At 35.2% G+C, this 21,721-nt stretch overlaps 6 protein-coding genes across 12 annotated transcripts; 2 read left to right on the forward strand and 4 right to left on the reverse strand.

Moving 5' to 3' along the window:
* Window positions 1–94: 94 nt before the first annotated feature.
* On the forward strand, window positions 95–4,765 carry LOC108684438 (fanconi-associated nuclease 1-like). Of its 3 annotated transcripts, XM_018188757.1 has the most exons (9): window positions 95–508; window positions 864–1,139; window positions 1,227–2,653; window positions 2,741–2,872; window positions 2,959–3,405; window positions 3,475–3,883; window positions 3,950–4,072; window positions 4,198–4,308; window positions 4,654–4,765. In XM_018188757.1, exons 2-9 carry the CDS (start codon window positions 1,011–1,013, stop codon window positions 4,708–4,710), a joined length of 2,835 nt encoding a protein of 944 aa, XP_018044246.1. In that variant the 5' UTR covers window positions 95–508; window positions 864–1,010; the 3' UTR covers window positions 4,711–4,765. The 3 variants fall into 3 exon arrangements, with proteins under 3 accessions (XP_018044246.1, XP_018044245.1, XP_018044247.1); XM_018188756.1 differs by lacking the exon at window positions 4,654–4,765 and having other exon boundaries at window positions 4,198–4,407; XM_018188758.1 differs by lacking the exons at window positions 95–508; window positions 4,654–4,765 and having other exon boundaries at window positions 1,097–1,139; window positions 1,227–1,262; window positions 1,384–2,653; window positions 4,198–4,407.
* On the reverse strand, window positions 4,013–6,278 carry LOC108684439 (NAD-dependent protein deacylase sirtuin-5, mitochondrial-like). Its single transcript, XM_018188759.1, has 5 exons — window positions 5,881–6,278; window positions 5,514–5,728; window positions 5,286–5,428; window positions 4,931–5,081; window positions 4,013–4,415 (listed from the first exon to the last, which is right to left on the reverse strand). Exons 1-5 carry the CDS (start codon window positions 6,121–6,123, stop codon window positions 4,361–4,363), a joined length of 807 nt encoding a protein of 268 aa, XP_018044248.1. The 5' UTR covers window positions 6,124–6,278; the 3' UTR covers window positions 4,013–4,360.
* Window positions 6,279–6,858: 580 nt separating this feature from the next.
* LOC108684435 (mediator of RNA polymerase II transcription subunit 8) lies at window positions 6,859–9,589 on the forward strand. Of its 3 annotated transcripts, XR_001931637.1 has the most exons (7): window positions 6,859–7,276; window positions 7,780–8,025; window positions 8,365–8,373; window positions 8,594–8,764; window positions 8,879–8,996; window positions 9,079–9,216; window positions 9,508–9,589. XR_001931637.1 is itself a non-coding variant. In XM_018188752.1 (6 exons), the coding sequence occupies exons 1-6, from the start codon at window positions 7,112–7,114 to the stop codon at window positions 9,153–9,155; spliced, it is 786 nt and encodes a 261-aa protein (XP_018044241.1). In that variant the 5' UTR covers window positions 6,859–7,111; the 3' UTR covers window positions 9,156–9,235. The 3 variants fall into 3 exon arrangements, 1 of the variants encoding a protein (XP_018044241.1); XR_001931638.1 differs by lacking the exon at window positions 8,365–8,373; XM_018188752.1 differs by lacking the exon at window positions 9,508–9,589 and having other exon boundaries at window positions 9,079–9,235.
* Window positions 9,504–10,611, reverse strand: LOC108684348 (methyltransferase-like protein 25). The gene is made up of 3 exons (XM_018188614.1): window positions 10,013–10,611; window positions 9,828–9,950; window positions 9,504–9,751 (listed from the first exon to the last, which is right to left on the reverse strand). Exons 1-3 carry the CDS (start codon window positions 10,563–10,565, stop codon window positions 9,504–9,506), a joined length of 924 nt encoding a protein of 307 aa, XP_018044103.1. The 5' UTR covers window positions 10,566–10,611.
* An 822-nt stretch (window positions 10,612–11,433) lies between these two features.
* LOC108684434 (presequence protease, mitochondrial) lies at window positions 11,434–15,463 on the reverse strand. Of its 2 annotated transcripts, none has more exons than XM_018188750.1 (2): window positions 15,298–15,463; window positions 11,434–14,660 (listed from the first exon to the last, which is right to left on the reverse strand). In XM_018188750.1, the coding sequence occupies exon 2, from the start codon at window positions 14,612–14,614 to the stop codon at window positions 11,504–11,506; it is 3,111 nt and encodes a 1,036-aa protein (XP_018044239.1). In that variant the 5' UTR covers window positions 14,615–14,660; window positions 15,298–15,463; the 3' UTR covers window positions 11,434–11,503. The 2 variants fall into 2 exon arrangements, with proteins under 2 accessions (XP_018044239.1, XP_018044240.1); XM_018188751.1 differs by lacking the exon at window positions 15,298–15,463 and adding an exon at window positions 14,790–14,839.
* A 1,288-nt stretch (window positions 15,464–16,751) lies between these two features.
* LOC108684363 (ankyrin repeat domain-containing protein 27-like) lies at window positions 16,752–19,677 on the reverse strand. Of its 2 annotated transcripts, none has more exons than XM_018188636.1 (2): window positions 19,202–19,677; window positions 16,752–19,139 (listed from the first exon to the last, which is right to left on the reverse strand). In XM_018188636.1, the coding sequence occupies exons 1-2, from the start codon at window positions 19,546–19,548 to the stop codon at window positions 16,871–16,873; spliced, it is 2,616 nt and encodes an 871-aa protein (XP_018044125.1). In that variant the 5' UTR covers window positions 19,549–19,677; the 3' UTR covers window positions 16,752–16,870. The 2 variants fall into 2 exon arrangements, with proteins under 2 accessions (XP_018044125.1, XP_018044126.1); XM_018188637.1 differs by having other exon boundaries at window positions 19,218–19,237.
* Between the last annotated feature and the right edge of the window lie 2,044 nt (window positions 19,678–21,721).

Below are 21,721 nucleotides of genomic sequence, written 5' to 3' on the forward strand. Positions count from 1 at the left end.
TTTAAAATATTCATATTTTACAAATGTAAAAGCATAAATATTTTTATTAAATATCGAACAATTATATTGTCATTCAACAGAATAATATACTTAACATTATTATATTTGTTGTCAAAGTTGATTATTTTGTCGCTGCATTCAGATACTTTAATATGCACTCTCCAAAAGTAATCCAAGTGACCAAATTTGTTGTAACTTTATGTCTATTGGATGATGTAATCATCGCGAAAGTGCCGAGTCTTTACAATCGCTGGGTTTTTCCCACCGGGAAATTACATTTTACCGCCCTCATTTCCCGCCAAGCAAGATACGCGCGTCTGCGCGGAAGAGCGAATCTAACCTTAGTTGACGGATCCGATACGGCAGTGTGACATATATCTGTACATACCCGCTCGCCGAGTTGGTGATTGATACAGGTGTTTTTGACATCGAGACGCGTCTCGCAGATTCGCAATCCCTTTAGTCTTTCCTACGGCGTACGCGCGACTTCTGGATCTTTATCTTTAAGGTAAGGCGAGGATGATGAAACTCACCGTTTCGCTAGGCTTTACATACCCCCGGACGTCCTTCAGTAGATTTTAAACTTATGGGAAGAGTTGCAAGGGACAGAGTATTAAAACGCCGTCGATACTTAGATTTTGTCGCGTCACGATCCACATTCTGGATCTGTATAGCTTAGACAAACGACACACTTGTATTCGCCGGTGATTTGTATGGACTGTGTAAATACTGTAATTTCCTTGATCGATACGCTATGGTTTAAATTAAGTTCTACTTTTAAGGATAGGATAATGTACGAACGAAATAAAAAAGGATTGAGAGCAAATGGTTAATGCAGAGTGACCCTCCGTTCGTTCCTTCAGGTGTCCGAGAACTGTGCTTGCAGTCGTGTCTGCACTTGGGTCTCTTGTTTATTCCATTGAGGCATCAGCATAACATAAATAGTGTAATTTACACTAGTTTATCAGCAGGCTATAGAGATGATTTGATTTTAAGCTGAATTTCCTCTAATGATGGCACAAACCAGAATAGATCAGTATTATAAAGTTACAAGCAGTAACAAGAAATCTGAAAGTGTAAAAAGAAACATCAAAAAGTCATCTAATGCGAGATCTAGAAGTCCAATTATTGGAAGGACGGTAAGTTATAATTGTCATTAATTGTCTAATGAACATGATAACAATTTTTTGGAATTAATAATATATTGAATTTTATTTTTTTCTTAGAAAGATAGACAAGTATCAGGCAATTCAAGAACTCCTGTACGTAAGAAGCAAAGCCCATATAAAATAAAACAAAATGGAATGTATAGTAATGTCTCGTTCGGCAATGGGGCATCTCCTTTCAAAACTAATATGAATAACAGTCCAATTAAAATTACAGAAATGACAATAATGTCATCAACTATTGAACATAATTCTCCTGATATAATATATGTTGGAAGTCAACAACATACTATATCACACAGTGGTATAAAGTCCACATCCACTCCCAAGACATTTCCAACAAAAAACGCGCGAGACAAATCACCACCCGCAAAGATACCACGAAGGAAACTATTCATGGATAAAGCTAAGTACAGTCCAATTAAATTATTCAAAGATAGAATTGAAAATAGTTCAACTAATATTATAGAAAATAAGATAATGTTGCCAACTACTGAACATTTTTCTCCTGATATAATATATGTTGGAAGTCAACAATGTACTGCATCATGCAGTGGTACAAAGTTTACACCAAAAACATCGTCTCCAATAAAAAACAAATCATCATCTCCAATAATAGCGCGAAAAAAATTGTTCAACGATAGAATTGAAGAATTGACATCTGCAACGATAAGTAATTTAAATTTAGCCAAAGAAGGAGCTATTGGTAATAATGACATTGATCTGGAAAAGGTTTACTCGAGTAAGAGATTTGACTACAAATACAATCCCATAGACACTACAATTTCGACAAAATACGAAATTAACGATGTAGTTGTACCTACGGATAAGAATTCGCTACTTTTCTTCCTAGCTATTGTTACTGTATTCTCTAAGCCAATTAATTGTGGATATTTCGATCAGGACGAACTGGATTTCATATTTTCGATGATTACTCTTCGAAGAAATGCACAAGCGTTATTGATACGTATGTTGAAAAGGAAGCATATGTGGCATAGGATAAGTAATATTAAATACGATGAGATATCCAATGATTTGAAGCCCATTTTTGATGAGCTTGTATCACGATCTATATTTAAAAATAATATGGATAAAGAAGACATATTCATTTTACTAAACTTGCTGCACGCCGATGAAGTTAGCAAGATTTGTCGGGAATTAAAGATCAATGTTCGTGGAAAAAGGTTGAGTATAGAATCAATTTTGGCATTCTGCAAAACGAAATCATTGTTTCCCGGAATGGCGACTCCTGCCACTAAACTACGCGCATCAATCAACAAGGTTTTGGGGGATTGCATATTATTGAATGACAAAGTAAAAGAATTGGCTGATAGAATAATTACGTTGCTGATACCTAATCGAAATCCTGATGAGACGTTTGCGGATGTATTTCAAATGTTATGGAACGTTGAGGCGGATGAACTAGAGTTTCCAGAAGTAATTATAAGTGACCTGCCTATTTTCATCAGCAAAAGACATTTGCTAGAGTAAATTTATTACCTTTATGATTCATTACTTTTATTACTTTTTAATCTTATTTTAATCTTATATATATATATATATATATCTTACAGTTATATTGAAGCTAAAAATGCATTAACTAATATATTAACTGCAATTGAGAAAAAACAATGGAATACCGTACAAAATCTTGGAACTTTAGCTGCGCAACGTTTACCACTCTTCTTAGAAGTAGAATCGGAAAGGTAAGAAAAATGTAATTGATGGAATATATTTATTTAAAATGAGGTCATTGTAAAATAAATTTATTTTATACTGCATCCATTTACAGTTTTCAAGATTCTAGTCTACCTCATCACATTAGACACTTTATGCCAGGTTACATATGGCTCAAAGTCTTGTCGAAAAGCATCGACGCATTTAAAAAATCCAAGGAAACGCTGTCACAGGCGATAAAATTTTTGTTAATATTAATAGAACAGAATTGTCATATGAAACATAGAAAAGGCCAATGGTACAGTGAATTGATTAAGATAGAAATGTTTCATAGAAAAAATTTTGAAGCTAGTTTCATGTTCTTATCAAAAGCAATGTTATGTGAGAACCTGACAGAAGTTGATGAATTCAATCTGTTGGATAGAGCAAAAAAAATTTATAAAAGAAAATCCGGTATCGAAGAAAAAACAAAAAACTCTGTTAAAATTATGTTGAACACTGTATTTAGCAGAATACAACTTACACATCAGAATTCTAAGACGATAGAAGGAACAGTATGCGGGTAAGATATAAATGAAATTTTAACTAAACTAAATAGAGATTAAGATATGTATCTTATATATCTTGCCAGGAATACTTTACAGGGAAAAAGCACTTGGTGTATCAGCAGGGGAATAGATCAAGTATACGGTTCGGTCGAAAGTCTGGCTTTATATCACTACAAAAATGAGGGGTATATCAAAGGTGTGCACTGTGAAGGTGCCTTTCCAATCACTCTGTTCGCTATATTATTTTGGAACGAAATATATAACATAAACGTTCCTGGCACGTGGGTATCGTCGTATCAGGATGCACCATTAGATTTGTATACGTCGGAATTTTACGAAAATAGAAAAAAAGAAATAGACGAAAAACTTCAAAATATTCGAAGTTATGATTCGGAAAAAATGAGCAAACATTTGCAGAATGAATTTGAATCATATTCTAAGTACAAGTCTATTTCTCAGAGCAATATTTTTGACGACAGTAACAGCTTCAAAGTAAGTAATAAATATTATCAGCTAACTAAATTTTAATAAAACATAAATATCACACTTGTTTTTCAGGAAATAGCGTTTTGCTTAGGCGTAAAAGGTGTGGTTGGAATATGCGAACGACTTATTCACAACTTTTCACTCTGGAAAGCTGGTTTTCCAGATATAATTGTGTGGAATATAAATACAAAACAGGTAAATCATTCTTTTTTTTCTATGTACAATTTTAAGAAGCTCATATAAAATAGGTCTTAATAATACCTTCTATTCTAATTTGAAAACGTAAATTCCATAAAATTATAACCTAATATATTTTTTAGTACAAAATTATAGAAGTGAAAGGTCCGAATGATACGCTATCAACCAAACAAACATTATGGTTGAATTACTTAAATAGAATTGGATTGAATACAGAAGTATGCTATTGTGAGGTAATCATTTTTTATATTATAAAAGCTCAATTATTTTATTATATATACTCTTTTAAGGCGCCAGTGCTTCTGTCACAGTGATAGAACAGGGACCTTGGAAGTGATATCTGTAAAATAATTTATTAAAAAAAAAAAATTATTGATTCATGATTTAATATGATAGATCTGTTTTCTGTAACTAAATTAATGTACATATTTGGAACTTAGACTGAAATAGATATATGTTTGATATTTGGCGAAAACGAGAAAGAAAGAAATCTAGTATAAATCTAGTATACAGGAATAAAAAAACAAAAAAAACAGATGTAATGAATGCAAGGTAACATATTCTTTTTCTTGTTACAGTCAAATACGAGTTATTCTCGAGGGCATAAACGAAAGCATGAGGAAGCTGTGATATAATTTGCCATAAATGATTATACAGATATTTTATATTTTATGCATGCATGAAAAAGATAAAGGCATTATATTTTATATTATCAAGTTATTATGATCTATCTATTTAGATAGATCTATACATTTTTTATCTTTAAACTATAGAGACTAATTATTTTAGAGAACTTTCTTAAATTTTTAAGTTATAAAAGACATTTTTTATTGACAAAGGAATTTCTATACTCACTGCAATTGTTTTGTGGCTGGTGTTTCCTCTATATTGAACTCTGCAACTGGTACATTACGTTGCGCGACTTGCGGTGCAAACATAGCGGCTGGATATACGATTGCAGAGGTTCCAATAACCAGGCAAGCGTCACACGTTTCCACAATGTCATCTGCAATTTAAAAAAATTGTGAATGATAAACATATTTTAGTTTTTTTTGTATTGATATATATATATATACTTTACACACACATTATCGCGATGTTTTTAATCAAAGACTCCGCTTTCTTTCGTTTATATGATATTTTATATGAGTAGAATTTTACTTTATCATATTTATGTACAATTATGTTTTTGTTAAATAAAATTACGCACAGGCTTTCTCCAGCACGTTTGCATCTAACTGTTCTCCGAACCATATAATGTCAGGTCGCAGTAACGCTCCACAATCTTTGATTTCGCAATGTGGTAATTCTTCTATTGGAATATCAGAAGACATAATGTTCGGATCAGGAGATCTGCTTACATACATTATCGTCAAATCGACGAGAAGATGGTTTTGTCTTACATTATTTGTAATTATATTACAGAATTTATACGTACCCTTTTCCTGCTAGTGCTGGGCAGATGGGAATGTTCTCGTTAACAGCAACGTTGCGGCATTTGGTGCAGCGTGTTCTATAAAGTGAACCATGTAATTCCAGTACCTCTGTCGCCCCAGCTTTTTGATGCAGATCATCTATGTTTTGCGTGACGATCGACACCCTTTTACCTTCCGCTATCTTGCGCTTCTGGAAATCTGCCACAGCTTCGTGTGCCTAGAGAGAATTAAAAAGAAAGGACAAGAATAATACGTTTTACTTGTTTTCCAGACTCATTAAAATTCATTAAAAATAGACAAGAATATTATGATGAAAGGAAAGCTTTTGTAATATTGATATTTGTTTTTCTAACATTTTCTTCGAATTACCTTATTTGGTTTGACTTTGCTCGCTAACTGTCTACGATATTCATAGAATTCCCAGACTAGTGAAGGATTTGCCGTAAAAGCCTCCGGCGTCGCGAGACTCTGCGCCTGGTATTTACGCCAAAAACCACCAACACCCCGGAAAGTCGGTATGCCAGATTCGGCAGAGATCCCACTGCCGGTGAGGATCAGAATGTTGCTGGCGTTTGCGAGGGCTTCGCGGAAAGACTTCATTACGTTGTGCATCGATGTCGTCCTGTGCGAAAATGAGTTGCAATTAAACAATGATTAATAATTCTTGCAAGTAATCCCAAGCGATCATGTATACGCGGCGAACAGCTGATCCACGGTGACAAGCTCTTTATTTTTCGTAGTTGCATTTTGCCATGCGTCTGTGGAGTAAGCTTTGTATAAGATCTATGAGAAGTACTTAAGTCAAAAATTGACCGATCACAGTTGATTATTTCTTTCCTATTCGGCTGTGATTGGTCAACTTCTTGTTCTTACTTCTTGCATCAACTTCTTGTTCTTACTTCTTGCATCAACTTATTCTGTATATTGTAGATGATGCATTACACTTATGCACTTAAAAATAGATATATAATTAAATGTTGTAGAGAGAAAGAGAAGAGACGAGAAGTTAACCGCTCAATTGTATAAAAAACAAATCCCTTGCATTGTCACATTAAATCACGCTAGTCTCGCGATATTTTTTTTGCGTTCAAAAATAGGTCTTGATTTTTTATTCCTTTCTTTTTAGTTAAATGTTAAACATACCTATTTTGTTTTTTAAAAAGTATACAAGGTCAGTCATAAAAACAGACTTTATTTTTCAAATTCCCTAGTTTAGTGTATGTAGGGGCATGTTCATTCCTACCGTATCATGTCATCCTTATTTAACGTTCGGTACAACAACGATGGAGTGATATCTGGCATTTAAAGTGGGTATCTAAACCCAGCATAGGTTAGGTTTGAGATGTATTGGAATGATTGGACATATTGTATATATCTAGACACCGATCAAATCGAAGACCGAAGCTCGAGCCTGAAAGAAGGAGAGAGTGGAAACATGAAACCAAGTGAGGTGTGAACTGTATAAGGTGTGAGGTAAAATCGATGAGCGTGAGTTAGATGAATGAGATACACTTCCACGTTTTGCGTGATTTTGTGGCGACGAACAAAAGAATAGATTGGAATTCACATATCAATTGCATTTAATAATAGAAATTGCACTATGCAAAGAGAGGAAAAACAACAAGACTCGGCCTTAGAAGCCATAATAATGCGAGTGAACGATCTAAAGAACGCGATTTCTGCAATGATATTCAAAGTGGAACATGAATACGAAACTTTAAATTGGCCGAATTTCCTAGACAATTTTGCTCTTATCTCGGGTCATGTAAGTATCCTATTTTACTTTAATTAATTAACGCTAAAACTATTAATGTATTAATATATATCTATTTTTATTTAAATATAATATTGGGTTGTCCGGAAAGTTCGTGCCGATGTTGAAGGAAAATTGAAACGCAGAAAATTTTAATTTAATAAATGTATACTAAAATTTAAATTTTAGTCGGCACGAACTTTCCGGACGACTCAATACTCTATATATATCTTTTTGACAAAAAGATAAAAAGGAAAAGTAAACTAATACAAATAAGCGAAGAAGATCATGCGGTTAAAAAAAGCAGGATTTTTTAGTCTTAGTAATATTTTTGCATAAATCTTATAATCTCCTAAATTGATCAATCATTTATATATTGCAGATTGTTAGATATTTGATAAAAAGTTATAAGTTATAGGACTGCTTTGTAATTCTAATCATAAAACGACATCTATCTTGTATGCTAAATCTATACACTACATCTTCAAATTACATTTAATATATCATTTATATAGCTGACCAGCCTCTCAAAAGTTCTTGGACATGACAAAGCCTTGAATCTTAGGGGTCTAACAGTTTTACCATTACGCTTGAGTCCGGAGAAGGACGAGGAATTGCTACGACTCACGGAGAATCGAATCCCTACATTCGCACATGATCTGGTCCCAGATTATCTGAGAACAAAGTTGGAGCCCCAAGCCGAACAAAAAATGATGCAATTAGAAGCCAAGGCCGCAAATGTTAACATCGACACGTCACATGTAAGAAATAATTCTATATACTCTACGCAAAAAGGGTACTCTTAAAAACTGTCCTACGTTAAAATTATACATCGCGATTGTTTCTCGCAGACAATTGAATGTAAGAAAATTTTGAAAACGTTTAATACTTCTTATTTGATTTAACAAATTTTCCCTTAAGTCAAGTAAAATTCATTGGAAATATTCGAATATCAGATATATAATTGCGATAAAACTAGAACTTTTTACGAATATATCTGATGACAATTAAGTATGTATAATATCTATTAAGATAGACACATTGAAGCTAACTGAAAATGTTTTATTTTTCTGTTAACGTGCTAACTAAACCACAACTAGGACTACAATGTAAGCTGCTAAATCAGATAGCTTCAGCTTTGTCGGTTCCATTCGCTTTGGGCTGAGATGTTATGTATGCAAGCCTATTTTGTAGCTACATAAATAGCCATAGATGTTTGATGTCTCAGATAAACGTTCGCTATGCAGAGATTTTTAAATGGTCCATTTAGCGAGTGGAACATGATGCTGCTGCTTATTAAGTTCCTCGCATGCTTCTGTTGGGTTGCAGAAACAACTAGCGCAGTATACAAAGGTGATTAGTCATGTGTGGGACATAGCGAATAAGGCGCGCGAAGATTGGGAGGGTGAAGTTAGCACCAGAGCGACACAAGCGCAGACTAGTAGCGCTGCAGATACTCATGCTCTTCTAGCTGCTGTGGGGATGGGTAAAGGTTTGAAAGTAAGTTACAATCAGAAGAAAAAAGTTTATCTGAATTTTAAAAGAGCCATCGTATGGACATTATTGTTAAAATACATCTATCAGATGTAATACGTGCTTATTTTATGTTCATAGTCTGATTCGATACAAATGGTTCAATCCGGCGTAAATCCAGTAGCTAACAGTATGATGGTAGGCAGACCTGGCAATCAGCAGCAAACAACAGGGCAAGGGCCACTGGGTAATCCACCAAGTAAGTGTTTCTCCGATAATTTCCTTTTTTTTTTTTCTCGTAATTATATGTGCTCATAATAATTTAAATTAATATTTTATAGTGGGACAAATGAACAAGGCGCCAAGTGCAATAAAAACCAATATTAAAGCGGCATCACAGATCCATCCTTATAGATAAGAATATTATAGCATCTCTGTTATTTAAGATGTATTATACAATGATAAATATTTCAAACACGGTACGTTTTTAACTTTCTAATTTTCCTATAGAATAATTTTAATATAATTTGATTATTGATGTAATCCTGTAATCTATGATATTTTAGTACAAGGCATAATGAAAATAGTATACAATATGTGTATTGTCAAGAATAATTTTTTATTATAATAAAAAAGTGTTTTAAATATATTTTCAAGTTTCATATTATAAATTAAAAATCTTACGGTTTTTTAAACGTGGTATAAATTGTATACTCTTTTTTTATACTTAATATTTATTAATTAATATTTATTATTATAATAATTTTCAGTATTTATTAGACACGATCGCGTATGACCGAGGAGAAATACATTTGTTCATCACAGGCACAATAACAGCCTCCAAATCTTGTTCGTGCAACCAGCATAATCGGTCCTGTAGAATAAATGACTCTGCCGGAAGTTGTAACATCATTTGTAATCCAGTATAGATTTCTACAGTTTTCAATTTTGTACTCTGTTCTTCCCATAATCGCGTTATGCCTTTCTCCATTTCTTCATGTGTAATTACATTATCTTTATACATGAAGGCTCCATATTATTTATATATTATTATGTGATTTAATCTTATAAGTACTAATTTATCAATTACCTTTTTTGTCCGTGTCTGATACTAAATCATATCTTAATAACGAATCTTTGACGTAAGTTTGAAAATTTGAACATTGCGATTTTCTTGTGCCTTTCCGAACTTTCTTATTGAGAACGTAATTATCTAGAATTTATGTTCCGTTAATCCACAGAATGTACATATGTTATATGATATTAAATACTTACTTTGTTGTGAATATAATTCGAGGACAGCTCTAGCAAGAACGTAAAACGAATGTTCCTTGTGCTTCTCTTGTGACATTCCGTGCCATTTGTCTGCCGATTCTTGACACGCTAATCGCAAAAAGGGTATTCTTAAGAACTGTCCTACGTCAAAATTATACGCTGCGATTGTTTCTCGTAAACAATTAGATGTAGGAAAATTTTGAAAGTATTGTTTTTCCTGCACACTTTTGGAAATCGAAAGTTTGTGATAACAACAAGAAATCAGAATGAAAAGTTTAGCAGATTTCATTTTGCAGAAGATTCTTGATGCGCTTGTACTGAGGTCTCCACAGGCATGCAGACCGATTAAACATACGTCTGTAATGTCAAGAAATTCTTGCTGCAGAATAGATTCTATTATATTGGCCGAATCACACGTTACGTCGCAATGCATGTATTTAACTTTAGTCAAAGAATCGGGATACAGTTTTTTCTGTCTAGTAAAAGCTTTGCTAATATTCTTTTTATCTCTTTCTAATCCTAGAACTTGATAGCCATACAAATAATGTAACATTTGGCATACGTATCCCTGGAAAGAATATTGTATTGTAGCATGAAAATTTGATATATATTATTCATATCTTTTTTTAATATTCTCTTACCAAACCCGCACCCAAATCAATGATTGTTCGTATATCATGCTGCTTGCATTGTACATCCACTAAATAAGCCAAATGTATTATTTCATGTTGTTTCTTTTCACTTAGACCTATCTTAAAATTTTGCGGTAGTTCTATGGAAGGTAATGCAGGTACGAATGGCAATCTATTAATTTTCTTACATTTTGCAACGTATGTTTTTAAGGAATCAGGCCAATCGGACTAGAACAATAATTAATTCACTTAATAATTTTAATATTCTATTACAGAATATTTGTGAGATTTATCTTAGCTAACCTTTATTATTTTTTCCACTACAAAATTATTAAGTTCTTCATTTTCTAAAATTTGTAACTGTTCTAGCCATTCTTTAGGAACTGCATCTAAAGATGTTTTAGTTAATATTTCGGTTACTGGTATATTATGTAACCATTGCGTTTCGTAAAAGAAGCGTAGTGCTTCGACAAAATATTTCTTTTCAGCATCGATATCCATGTATCATTTAACTAAAAAAAAAGAAAGCTTATTATGTTTTTTACTGGTAGTAAATATATGATTTGATTTGTATTTGTATATAAGAATGAACGAAGGTGAGAAATAAATTGAGCAAAATATTTATTTTATATCCCTTAACTGAGATATATTTAATATATAAAAATAGCTTAAACTATATAATACTTAACATTATTATTAATTTAATTATTATTAAGTAACATATTTTCTCAATTGTTAATATTTATATGTCATAGGAAACGCTTAACAACAGCATCGACACATCTGCGGTTCAACGTAAAGGAAAGAAGAAAATCTTCTTCATTATACGAAAGTAACAAAAATAATTTTTGACATCTAATTAGTCAGTGGCTCGTGCTTGATCTGTTTCTTCTTGATGTAGCACTAACCAGTTTTCTTTGTGCCTATTTAAAATATCCGTATTTGTAGGTCCAATAAGTGAACGGCCGATTCTGATACCATTTTGGTCGGGTTTTAGATATTTTTCTGCCACGTACAAGACCTCTTCCTTAGTCACAGCTTTTAGCTTCTCCCTTTGCCTTTGAAGATCATCGTCTGTAATGCCGTTTACGAATTTGATCATACCTCGATTACAGGGAGGAATGGGAGCGTCGATTTGTTGGAAAACTCCCAATTTTGCTTCGTTCACTTCGGTCTGGGATAATGGATATTTTATTAGAAAATCATACGCTTTATCGAATAAATCAAAGGTGCGAGTGGAATTCGGATCTCTGTAGGAATAAAAGGAGAAAATTCCTTCTGTCGTTAATTTTGCGCCTCCACTGTAAGCTCCGCCTTTCTCTCGAATCTCTGGATGCAGGTACACCGAAGTGATTAACTTGGATAACACACGTAATGCTGCATAATCCGGATTCATATAAGGAACGGTCAAAATGGCCTTGGAGCAATAGTTCACTGCGTACGGCAGAACGTGATGATTACCACATTCTTTCATATCGATGTTTCGGTCACTGGTAATAATGTATGGATTTTCTGAACGACCCTTCAACGAATCGTAAAATACGCGAATATCATTAAGAATGTCATCCTGGTATTCCTCGGATAAGTTAATGGCTGACCGCAGATGTTTCTTGTTCAAGACATGAGCAGCTATTTCATGCATGTTGTGTATCAGAGAAGTCATGTCGTCCATCTGCGCCACTTTCTTCATCCTCGAGATGTACTGCAATCCCGAGAGACTCTCCTTGATCCGAGCTATTGGGGAGACTAAGCTAGCTGCGCTGCTCATCGCATATATGTGACCGGCATGCGAGATACCGTTGATCAAGTCGGTCGCGTTCATCTTCACGAGTGTCTCGAATCTCTGAAGGTCGGTGAGTTTAACATTGTTGAACAGCTCCGTCCACAGTTTCCACATATCATTTGAATTGCGATCCAAGCAATACGACTCAATGAGAATCCCTTCCTCGTATTTCAATTCGCTCTCCTTGTGCTCGGCGATATGATTTATGAAGTTCAGACCGCCAGTCTTCAGCTGCATCATCTGATCGAAACTTCTATAATCGTAATTTTGCGTGCCCATTTTCGCAATAACGTAATTAAACAGCGGTATCAACTGCTTTAATTCGGTCGGCAGTGTTTGTGTATTGAGTATTCCTCGGTAATAGGAAATCCCGTTCGTGGGTTGTATGGATAGCTGAAGAGGCACTCCGGATATTTCCAAGTTGGTGGTCTTATATCTCTCCACGTCAGCTTTCAGATCTTCTATCTTTAGCGTCGGTAAGACTTCAACGTTCTCTTTTTTCTGTTGCTCAGCAAGCAAGATCTTTCCGTTTTCATATATCAGTTCCTTTTCCTCTACGGAAAGTTCCTCTAACTTCGTCTTCAGTAATTCTTGTTCGGCGAGCACTTTATTTTGTTCATAATTTTCATCCGGCAACATCGTCAACGTTAATTTATGATTATTGTCCCTGAGATAAATCTCGATTAGACTTTGCAGGTATTTAGGATTTTCTTTTATTCGTAATCTGAGTTTCTTCATCGCATCGTTGATTCGCAACGACTGTACCAAGTCGCCATTGTGATTCCACAATGATGTCAGATTGAAGAGCAAATTCAACCCAAAGTTCGACGTTTGATGCTTCACTTGGAGTTCGATGCCGTGCAAGACAGCTTCGATGTGATCCTTCTCGAATCCTCCCTCGATAACTTTCTGCACGGTCTTGTTGAAGACATTCTCGACTTTCTCGAAATCTTCCGGCTTTACACCCTGCAGACTCACGACGAACATCGTGTCTCTGCACTGCGAATCAAAACCCGTGAACGGTCCGAAGCCGGTACTTATATTCGATTCGACTAGAAATTTGTAAAACGCTGAATTCGGACCTCTTAGCAACAGCTGCGACAACACGTACATCTCGAAAGTGGTCTGTGTATCAGTTATGTCGTTGCATAAATGCGCGATGGCAATAGTGCCATGTCTGCTAGGATCTGCGAGCAATGGATCGAGTTTGCACGCAATATGTTTCTTTTTAGCTTTGCTCCACCGTTTTTCCGCCGGTACTTCCGACATGGAAACGTCCATTCTGTCAGATAAGAAAAGGTATCGATCGTTGACGAATTTCAAATGGTCCTCCAGAGGAAAATTCCCGTAGGAATAAAAGCGTGAATTGGAGGGATGATAATACTTCATGTGGAAGTTAAGGAGATCAGTGTATTGCAAATTAGGTATAACAAGGGGGTCGCCACCGGAAATTACAGAATACGTGTGGCTTGGTAGAATAGAATTCAACAAATATTCTGCCATAATGGCTTGATTGTCGCTGAAGATACCCTTCATCTCGTTGAAGACTACCCCCTTGAATATGATGGGAGAGTTCTTATCATTGACGTCTGCGTGCTCCAATCTCCATCCTTCCTGTCGGAAGTCCAATTCTCGCAGATTCGGTTTGAAGACCGAGTCCAAGTAGACTGACTGTAGATTGCGGTAGTCCTTCAAGTTCTGCGTCGAGAATGGATATATGGTATAGTCTGGCCCAGTCATAGCGTTCATGAAAGTGGCCAGAGATCTCCTAAGCATTTTGAAAAATGGATCTCTACAGGGATATCGCTCGCTGCCGCACAGAGTGGTGTGCTCCAGTATGTGAGGCAATCCCGTAGAATCCATGGGAGTCGTACGAAATCCAATGGAAAAGACATTGTTGGTGTCGTCTCTGGCCAAATGAAGATACTGTGCACCTGTACTCAAATGCGTCAGCCTCACTGCAGTAAGGAACAACTCATCTATGTTTGAAATTTCATCCACTATAAACCCATGAAGAATTTCGCCCTTCTTGAATTTAGCCAGTTCATCTTGCACTATCTCCTTTCTCGAATGCAATGTATTCGATGTAGCACTTATCGATGATTTGAAGGTACGATATATAATATGTCGTTGTGAAGCTGCGCCTCTCAAAAACGAATTTCTCGATAACTTTAATAGTCTCAGCATTGTACGACGATTTTACGTTTGAAATGGCAGGGAAATAAAATTGCACCTGAAAATAATAACAGACTTGTCATTTGTATAATTTAGGATTATAAAGCTCATGTTAAAAGCAACATGGTAATTATATTCTATAAATAATTATATTCTAAAAATGTTTTTTAGAGGTAATAATACTTACCGATCTTCTCTCTTGAATAATCGTGAATAAATTTAAATTATATGTAAAACTTGATTACAATAGACATTCCATTTTACAAATACACAATTCAAGAAAAGGGCAAATCTGTATTGCACGAAAAAAAAAATATTAATAACAAATTTTAGAATGTGATGAATATTGAATAGGAATGTCAATTCGTGAACTAAGACAATTTCTAGAATGATTTTTGACCAAAGTGATGCAACATTTACGGTAACAAGCAGACACCGGTATTGTTCACGAATCAAAAATAGCGACGAAATAACCAATAAATCGAAGTCGATGTAAATAAACTTAGCGATTGATTCGTCTTGTTTTGTTAAAATAACAATTCGCGACTTTTCCTGTTAGTCTATTGCAAAATCGTCTGTCAAATATTCTTTGCATTCGCAAAATTGCAATGAAAAATTAAATTTCACTTAGATTCCCTTTCAACAGCTGACATCAACTGACATGCTCAGAAGTCGGAGGTTAAGTTAGAACTTACGTTACTTGACAGAAATGATGTAAGTATCATTGAAAAATCATTTCTTTTTTTATTGTCGTAATTTTTTGCTAGGAAACGTCAAACAATCACAATTCATGAAAAATTATGATGCTGTTAATTCAATGTCACACACGCAACAATTATTTTCTACCGTCCACTAGGAATAATATCGTGTGCCTTCCAACAAACGACGCAATGGATCATTACATCCTTATTGTTTGCCAATGTTAGACAAAGATGACATGATTATGTGTCGCTTCGTGTCGCTTGTTGGAAAGTCCACATTATGGTGGGCAGTATCACTAGTGTTTGAATTAATTTGAAGAGAATTATTGGTAATCTGATATATAATAGTATTTATACATTCTGTACTAAAAAAAATACAAATTTTTTTTCTCTCTTACATTTATATATTTATATCTCATACATACACATAAAAAATATATATGTGTAAATATATAGAATTTTCTATTTATTCGTACATTTTTTTCGTTTTCCTTCGCAAGATAATAAAACAAATTGTAACTACAAATTGTATAAATAAATCATAAGAATATATTACATCTATATATTTTATTTCATACAAAACAAAAGATTTATAAGTCTTATTGCTTTAAATATATATTTTTATGACTTTGGGCAATATATTTATAAAATATATGAAACTATTTGTGACTTGTATATACATATATTGTTTGTCTCATTTATATATCTATTAATCTCACTAATTGCTCGGTATGGTATGATAATTTGTGCAATTTACACAGTGATTCTAAAGAAGAAATCTCGTTTAGCTCGGAAAAAATAAAGCGCGCATGAGATTTAATTTTAGAATCACAATTAATATGTGTGAGATGTGAAATATAATATATGCTTATTAGAGACCAGGGTATCAATCATGAAACTTTATCCCTAGGATAGAAAGTGAAAAGTGAAAAATTTCTCCATTAATTTCAATGGTAAAAATTTTCATTTTCACTTTTCATCCTAAGGATAAAGTTTCATGATTGATACCCAGAGTTAAATTATGCTCAGACGAAGTCCAAATTAGAATTATGCTAGAAGATAGCTGCTAATCACATTCACAAGGTATACGTTTTTAAAAAAATAGAATATAAAATAAAAATTAATCATCTTCCTTTTATATCGTAATTTGTCTTGTGGTATAGTCTTCATATATTGGAGTATAAAGCATGAACAGACATTTCTTTCTGTCTGTTGCAATGAGATATCTGAAGAAATATTATGTATATATTAATACTAGAAATATCAACATTTTTTGCTCTTTAAAAGCATCAAGTAAATAAATTATGAAAATTAAGAAAGTGATAAAAAATCATTTTATCAGTATAAAGAACATAATTACTGAAAAGTCAAAAAATTTCGGAATCCTATTTTTTATTCAAGAAATATAATATTAATCTAAAAAATGGAAACGGTCAATAAGTGCTTGATGCTTCTAATGTTAAAAACTACTTCTAGCAAATCTATCTTATGACTAATCTATGAGGTAAATAGAAAAGACGTAGAAAAGACGGAATAGCTTAAGACACAAGAAAGTTGAACGTGCTAATCAATCGTCGGCTGACTGTGTCGAATTTTGTTTTAGAACCTTCAGTATATTGGTACGATTCGCGGAAAAAGCGAGGGATAGCACCTCTTCCGCCTGTCGCAGCGGAGTTTTGTTCTGCAGATTGCGCATATTGGTGCACGCACCATATCTGATCAGCAAGCTGACGGATTTGACGTTGCCAGCCATGGTCGCCAGATGCAATGGCGTATCGCCCTTGCAATCCTTGGCGTCTACGTCGCAGGTTGCGCAATTCAACAGCAGCTTCGCCGCGTCGACGCGATCGTTGAGGCATGCCAGATGTAACGGAGTACGACCCTCGGATTTGGTTATTACATTTACATTCGCACCGGCGTCTAACAGCAGCTGTACCATCTTGGTGCGACCGGTCGCACTCGCCACATGTAACGCTGTCTCGCCTAGACCATTGCAGGTGTTGATCGCCAGCGTTCGTTGTCTCTGCTTACGTTCCAATTTACCTTCGCCGAGTGCCGAACATCGTTCGCAATCGCAGAGCGGATGATGGCACAGAGTCGTGCGAACGCCTGACGGCCGCTCGCGATAAATCTCCAGTCCCAAGTAATAACATGCCAGGCATATATCACCGTCGACTATAGCAGCGAGCAATTTGTCCATCATACGATGTTGCATCGCGTTGGCATAACTCTTAGGATGCGATGGACTCTTATTCTCCAACGTGACCCGACGACGCTGCTGCTGAAAAGGCACCGACTGACAAGGCTGAACAAGAGGACGTGAGGATAAGGAGGCAACATTGTTACAAATGCTGCTTGATGCCGCGTTACATCTGAGCAACTCTGCGATGGTTTCACTGTACGTCACCATCAAGGGTGTTTGACCCTTCTTGTTGATCATTCTACAGTTGGCACCGTATTCCAGGAGGATGTCGACGATCGCGTAGTAGCCCCACCGGGCTGCAAGATGTAAAGGCGTATCGCCGTTGTCGTTTGCAATGTTCGCGTTGACCGGCATCTTCATGTGCTCCGTCAGATACAGCAACGCCTTCACGCAGTTCTCATGACCACGATCTACCGCCAGATGTAACGGAGTGTTTCCCCGAGAGTCCGTTACTGCAGGATCCGCGTTCGCGTGCAGCATTAGCAGCAGAATGTTCTGGTGGCCTTTGATGCAGGTATAATGAAGAGCCGTCAGGCCGTCCGAGTCGACAACGTTTATATCTGTGTCGCGGTTTAGAAGAAAGTCCACAATTACAATCTGATCGTGCAACACAGCAACATGCAACGGTGTCAGACCCTTATCGTCCTTGGGACACGCGTTTAGGTCTCGCTGCTTCGTCCAGTTTCGCTCACAGGACGCGCAGGTGCATAAAGGATGACAGAGCGTGACATCGTTGGAGCCATTGTAAGTCAAATTTCTTTTCACCTCAGAGAGATTGCCATTCTTGATGCATGCAAATAAATAACCAATAGATGAACGTTCCGACTGACTCATTAATGTACTGTATTTGTCATTGCTATAGATTACTCCAGATTTGATGTGCGTGATCGCGGCTTCTAGCGAAGTTATCAAAAAGCCAGCCTCGTCCATCTCGTAAGCACTGCTTGTGGAGAGACGAAATTGTCTCATGAAGTATAATTGCGCCATCCAGTTCGACAGGCCAGCATTGACGATGAAGTACACAAGCACCGGCAGGAGATCATCTGACGTGACGGACGACAACGTTCCGCGCGATACATAATTTACGGTTCTTCTGAGACACTCGATCTTACCCAATACAGTTACGAAAGAGTCCAATCGTGATAATTCCATCTTTCCTCCATGAACACGAGACTGCAGGTCTGAGCGTACTCGGAGATCATTCAATTGGATCCCATCTAAATTCCTAATAATCTTGTTTAAATTCGCGTCTTCTACAGTGGTACCGGCGGACAATGATTTTAGCAGTACATCTCTCAAAGCATACAGAATGTAAGTTTCGAGTGACACTCTGATGTTCCAATGATATTGCTTTTTACCTGAAGTCTTCTTTCTCAACATCGCATTATCCAGCAGCATTTCAAAACAATCTGCATACAGTTCATGTACCAGATTTCTTTGTGTTTGTATCGATTTGCGCTCCAGATTCTTATTAACATAAAAGAAGTCTTTGATCTTGGTCTCGAGGTCGTCACGCAGCTGTCTGTCGAGCAGTTCCACCTGAAGAAAATTTACGGCTTCCTGGAGATTCGTAATTACACTCACATAATTATCCGAAACATACATGCTGGCCTCCAGAGGCCGTTCAGTGCACCTATAAAACAGAAATAACGTCAAGCCAACATCCGGAATTGTGACATTTATGTGTCAGCTTACCATACACAATATTTACGAGAATCATCGCTGTAGAAGATCTCCTCGAAGAGCAGACGCGAGGAATACTGCTCTGCGTCATCGTGCTTGATATACAGGATTCGATCCTCGACCAAGACCTCCCTACCGCTCAGACTGCTGAAACCGGCGACAGAAAGATCCTTTCCAGGAACCAGGATATGAGCATTGACCTCGTCCTCTTCTAATCTACGGCTGATGAAGCTGCCGCTTCGCGGAACGCAGATGATCCAACCTTCCTGAACAGCTCGCTGAAACGTTGCTTCATGTTCGTCCCGGAGTTCCCGCAGGAACTGATTTTCTGTCAGATCCTCATCGTATCCCGCATTCATGATCGGGGACCGATAACAGAGGTAAGTGTCATGTGGAGGACGATGAAATGAAACGTTTTGAGGGTGTCGGTCGCCGGTGTTCTTGATAAGGCGCCTGTCATCGCGCCGCACAACGTGATTGACGTGAATTCAGGCTGCAAGTCACATAGCGACTATAGATTGAACTGTGTTGGAGTAAAGTTAGGTTAGGTTAGGTTAGAGTACGCTGAGTTCTTACAGGTTCCTATTCTGTAATTTTTTACGACAATCAATCATTATATTGAGGTTATCCCATACAGCATGAAATATTTCCAAATGTTTCATTGCACATAAGATTTAAAATATTTATTTCAAAAAAACTTTTCATGAAATCTTCCTAAAATATATTTATATTTTATATTTTATTTTTTACGTATATACATATATTTTTTATTTTTTATATATTTATATCTTTTTAGAGTTTTTGAAACAAGCTATTTCTTACAATACATATATTTTTTTACAATATTTCTAAAGTATCTACATCTTTGTGAAATATTTTAATATAATATTTTAAAACGTTTACAAAATATTTATTTCTGAAATATTTATTTATTGAAACATTTCAAATAGTAACTCATATAAATATTTCGTGGGAATAATTTTTTATCATATTATTTTTTAATTTATAACGATATCAACTGTCGTTAAGATTTAGAATAGGAATCTGTAATTTTTACACTTTATTATTATATTATATGTGCGAACTTGCAGCGCGCTCGAAAATATAACGTATGCTATAATTCGAGGTCGTATTATAGTTCAGAATTAAATTAGACCGCAAGAGATTTTTTTCGTACTTTTTATTCAGATAGTTTCAAGAGATTTATACATAACAATTACGTCATTCGCAATATTTATAAGGCGTAAACATCGTTATCGTACCACAGTAATTTTTTCGCGCATTAAAAATATTTAGTTTGAATTTAATATGATAATTAAACGTAATTGCAACTTATTTTAAATTTAGTTGGATACATTTTGTTCTAATAATAGATATTACAGAAAAAAAGTAGAAAAATTAACGAGTGATATAATCAATCGCATGCCATTATTTTTTTAACATTATTTTTTTGCTAGTCAGCAAGACAAGATAAGACGTTTGATCGATATTATTTTAACTTCAAAAATGTGCGTATATTATATACACATACGCATATTTAATGCGTGTTTATACGTATTAGATGTATTATACTTTTGATTATTACTTTGTATTATGCTTTAATTATTAAATTACATAAATTATATTTACAATTAAATATAAAAATAACACAATACATATTTAATATTATACATATATAATTTCTATTAAATTATATGGAATTTAATTGGACACATATTTTTTATTCTGTTAAATATTATGTACAGAAAAAAGTTGAATAATTAATGAGTATGACATAATCAATTGTATGTCATTACATTTTTTAACACTAATTTATGCTAATCAGCAAAGATAAGATAAGGCTTTTCATCGGTGTATAACAAATGCATACATATATTAATTACATATTAATTACATATGAATATAAACATTCCTGAAAAATTACGATCTAATTCGCGATAGATCACTGACGATTATTAGAGGCATCGCCGAGAATTCCTGCATAGCATGAATATAAATCAGAGAATTGACGGTGTCCGTCTCCTTGTAGCTCTACCACTTCGGATCTCGCGAGAATTGCAATGCGTACACCTTTTTTTCTATATCTATTTATTATCATGTAATATGTAATATGCGGTAACTCCAGATATACACACGCCAATTCCATTGCATTCCATTAATGCCGTAGTACGCATATTTGTACAGAATGCCGTATCATTACGTATGTATATGTAGAATGCGTGTGTTCAAAGTGTGCGCATAATTATCTCTCTTATCTCTTATTACTCCTATAATATGGCTAAAAAAAAAAGCAAAAGAGATAAAAAAATACAAGATATTTCTCGTTTTATTACGAAAGTATATTATCGAAAGATACGCTTTAAATCTTCCTTGAGAAGATTTCTCAAGAGAGATCTTCTTCCATGCTCAACGAAAATGGAAATATCCCAATGTAAAAATATGACTGCGGCCACCCAGGAAACCCTGGAATCTATGTATCTATTCTTTCCTCTTTTTCATCCTTCGCTTTTATATATGTCAGCACACGTATAT

The sequence above is a fragment of the Atta colombica genome, unplaced genomic scaffold (assembly GCF_001594045.1).
Source record: "Atta colombica isolate Treedump-2 unplaced genomic scaffold, Acol1.0 scaffold134, whole genome shotgun sequence".
Lineage (NCBI taxonomy): Eukaryota > Metazoa > Arthropoda > Insecta > Hymenoptera > Formicidae > Atta > Atta colombica.